Source organism: Aureococcus anophagefferens (genome assembly GCF_000186865.1).
Source record: "Aureococcus anophagefferens unplaced genomic scaffold AURANscaffold_729, whole genome shotgun sequence".
NCBI lineage: Eukaryota > Pelagophyceae > Pelagomonadales > Pelagomonadaceae > Aureococcus > Aureococcus anophagefferens.
In genome coordinates this window covers 2,955-6,095 of record NW_008706046.1, presented here as the reverse complement: position 1 = coordinate 6,095, position 3,141 = coordinate 2,955, and the positions used below count along the sequence as shown (strand labels likewise).

At 70.8% G+C, this 3,141-nt stretch overlaps 2 protein-coding genes across 2 annotated transcripts; one reads left to right on the top strand and one right to left on the bottom strand.

Moving 5' to 3' along the window:
- On the top strand, nucleotides 1-1,524 carry AURANDRAFT_68968 (hypothetical protein; the record flags this gene model as incomplete). The annotated part of the gene is made up of 2 exons (XM_009044707.1): nucleotides 1-435; nucleotides 651-1,524. Coding segments are annotated over 2 exons (1,309 nt in total), but the record flags the coding sequence as incomplete, so codon positions are not given.
- Nucleotides 1,525-2,678: 1,154 nt separating this feature from the next.
- AURANDRAFT_68967 (hypothetical protein) lies at nucleotides 2,679-3,071 on the bottom strand (the record flags this gene model as incomplete). Its single annotated transcript, XM_009044706.1, has 1 exon — nucleotides 2,679-3,071. One exon carries the CDS (start codon nucleotides 3,069-3,071, stop codon nucleotides 2,679-2,681), a length of 393 nt encoding a protein of 130 aa, XP_009042954.1.
- Nucleotides 3,072-3,141: the final 70 nt, after the last annotated feature.

Genomic DNA, 3,141 nt, shown 5'->3' with positions numbered 1-3,141 from the left:
GCTCTACGTGCTCTGCGAGCTCTCGTCCGTGCTCCGCGCGTTCCGCGTCGACGGCTCCGGCCGCGCGCTCGGCGACGGCGCGCCCTTCTCCAGCGCGCGCGCGCTGCCGGACCCGTGCTACCCGGCCGGCGGCGGCCCGCCGGCGAGCCCGCCGTCGACGTGCGCGGCGCTCGTCGTGCACCCGTCGGGCCGGTTCGCCTTCTGCTCGAACCGCGCCGTCGGCGTCGACGGCCTCGTGACGCGCTTCGACCTCGACGCCGCGGGCGCGCCGGACGCGGCCGTCCACCTCTCGTCGGGCGGTTTGACGCCGCGTGAGCTCGCCTTCGCCGGGCCGAGCGGCGAGCTCCTCCTCGTCGCGAACCAGGACGACAACGCCATCACCGCCTACGCCGTCGACGCCGACTCCGGCGCGCTCTCGAAGCGGGGCGCGACGCGGTGCCCGACGCCCGTCTGCCTCCTCGACCTCGGCCCGGCGGCCTTCGCCTTCGCCGACGCGGCGCCCTAGGTAGCAGGGCCCGTAGCGCCGTCGAAGCGGCGTCGCGTGTACACTGCGGGATGTCGCCGGGGCGAGAAGAGTGTCTCGAGCGATATGATTGGCCAGTCCCAATTCACCGAAAAACGTTGCTCCCTGGCGAAAGAACAAACCACAGGCAGCCCGCACCACCGACGTCGACCATGCTCAAGAAGGAGCGCTCCGGGAGGGGCATCGTGAACAAGGGCAAGGACCTCGACCGCCCGTCCATCGCCGAGGAGACGAAGAACCACGTCGCCGACTCGTTCCACGTCATTAAAAAGCACGGCTACCTCGAGAAGCTGAGCCGGGGCGCCATGGCCGGCTACCAGAAGCGCTACTTCGTGCTCAGCGGCCCCTACCTCAAGTACTACAAGACAGACCAGCGCAAGGAGCTGTTAGCCGCCGTCGACGTGCGGCCCGTGCTCCTCGAGGTCGGCAGCGACGCGCGCATGAAGGCCAAAACGCTCTCGCTCCGGCTGCCGCACGAGGACGCGCGCTTCGTGCTCCGCGCGGAGAGCCCCAAGGACCGCGACGCCTGGCTCCGGGCCATCGCCGAGGTCCAGGTCGAGGCGAAGCGCGACTCGAGTGCGACCTGGGCCGACAGCGACAGCCTCAAGATCGTCGCCGGCGGGGCCGAGGGCGCGAAGGCGGACGCGCTCCTCGCGGCCGCGCGGGCCCGGGGCCGCGCGGACCTCGAGAGCCCCCGGGCCTCCGAGGCGCGCGCGTCGACCTTCGACGGCCGCCACGTGTCGTCGCTGACGGCCGCGTCCGTCGTGCCCGTCGCGTCTTCGTGCGACACGTCGCTCCTCACGTCCGTCGCGACGGCGCCCGCGGGCCGCGCCAGCGCCGCCGAGGCCGCGGCCGCCGAGCCCATCGACCTCCGCGACTCCCTCTCCCGCGAGCGGTCCTACTCCGCCAAGACAGCGGACGGCAAGGCGCCGCCCGCCGCGCCGGCGACGCCGCCGCCCGCGGCCCTCGGCCCGCCCTGCCTCTCCTTCTTCGGCTGCTAGGGCGCGAAGCTAAGTCCCCCTGTGCACGTTGGCTGGGTTGGCTCCGACCCTTCGGGGGAACCGGGGGCCTGGTAGAGGTAAGATGAGTGCAAGGAGCTCTCGATTCTGCGAGCTGTTGTGGGTCGCGCAACGTGAAGCAACGTCGACATGTTGATAAGTAGAAATAAATGTAAGGTAGTTTGCGCTCGTTCGGACGACAAGATATCGGATCGGACGGTGGATAAAAGGCGTCGAAGCTCGAAGAGCATGGACGAGTTTTCAGCGGAGATCGTGCCAGAGCGCAGCCCCTTCCACAGTAGCAGCTACCATGCCATTGGCTTTATGCTCCGCATGCATCACGCGGACGCACCGGTGAAAACGCGACGTCCGGGCGATTGCGAGGCGACTCAAACGGGGGGGATCAATGGCTCGGAAGCGACGCGCAGCCCCCTCGCGACCCCATAAAGCTAGTTTCAGAGCCCTCGCAGCGTCGGGAATCGTTCATCAACAGCCCCGTTGCGTCCGGTCGCAAGGGCTTGTTGCAGAGCTTCGACATCGTCGAACTCTCCTGGTCGGGCTCGGACGCCGCGGCGCATCCCGTCGACTGGCGTCACCCATGCGCAGCGACAACACCCCGTGGGGAAGAACGCCGCCGCGGACTCATCCCTCGCCCGATGGAGGACGGTTCCGTGACAGTCCCACGAGGTGGGACCGACCTCGCGACCCACCGGCGCCGGATCAGGTGGCCCGAGGGGCGAGGCTGCCCCCGCGCGACGTGACGATGTTGGTCCCACCTCGTGAGAGCGCAACACTCACACATTCGACATGTGTGCGCAGGCGACGGTCGTGGTCTCACGAGGTGGGACCGACCTCCAAACCCCGAACAGGGCTGCTTTAGACGCGCCCATCCCGCAAGACCTAATCGCGCTGCGACGGCAATAACGAAGGAAGCAAGATGTTGGACATTCAATATCTCTTCAGCGTTCATCATCGATTTTTTCGGACAAAGGGTTACGCGACCCACAGCAGCGGACCTGTGCGGCCGCACACGCCGCGCCGCCCCCGCCGGGGCCGCGTTGGAGTCGTGCCCCGGGTTACGCGCGAGGGAGGCGTTCGGCGCGCGCGCGCCGCGATGGCGGCGCCCGCCCCGACTCGCGACGGTGCCGGGGTCGCCCTCACCAGCCGTCGCCGTTCGCGCGGATGGTCGCGCCGGGCGGCCAGGGCTCGGCCTCCGCGGTGGCGACGCGGAGCATGGTCGGGTCGACGAAGCGCTTGCTCGACGCGCTCGGGTACTCGACGTCGCAGCGCGCGAGCGGCGCGGCGCCGAGCCGCTCGTAGAAGGCCGGCACGCCGCTGCAGAAGACGCAGTCGTCGAGCCCGCCGCCGAGGCGCGCCCAGGCGGCGCGGACGACGGCGGCGCCGAGGCCCCGGCCGCGCGCCCGCGGCGACGACGCGACGTGCGCGAGCGCGAGCACGCGCCGGTCGGCGCCGCCGACGCCGACGACGCGGACGAAGGACCGCGCGGCGGCGACGCAGGCGCCGTCGCGCTCGAAGACGGCGTGGACCATCTCCGCCGTCGCGCCGGCCGTCGCGAGGCGCGCGACGGCCTCGGCGTAGCGGTCCCGGCCGGGCGCCGTC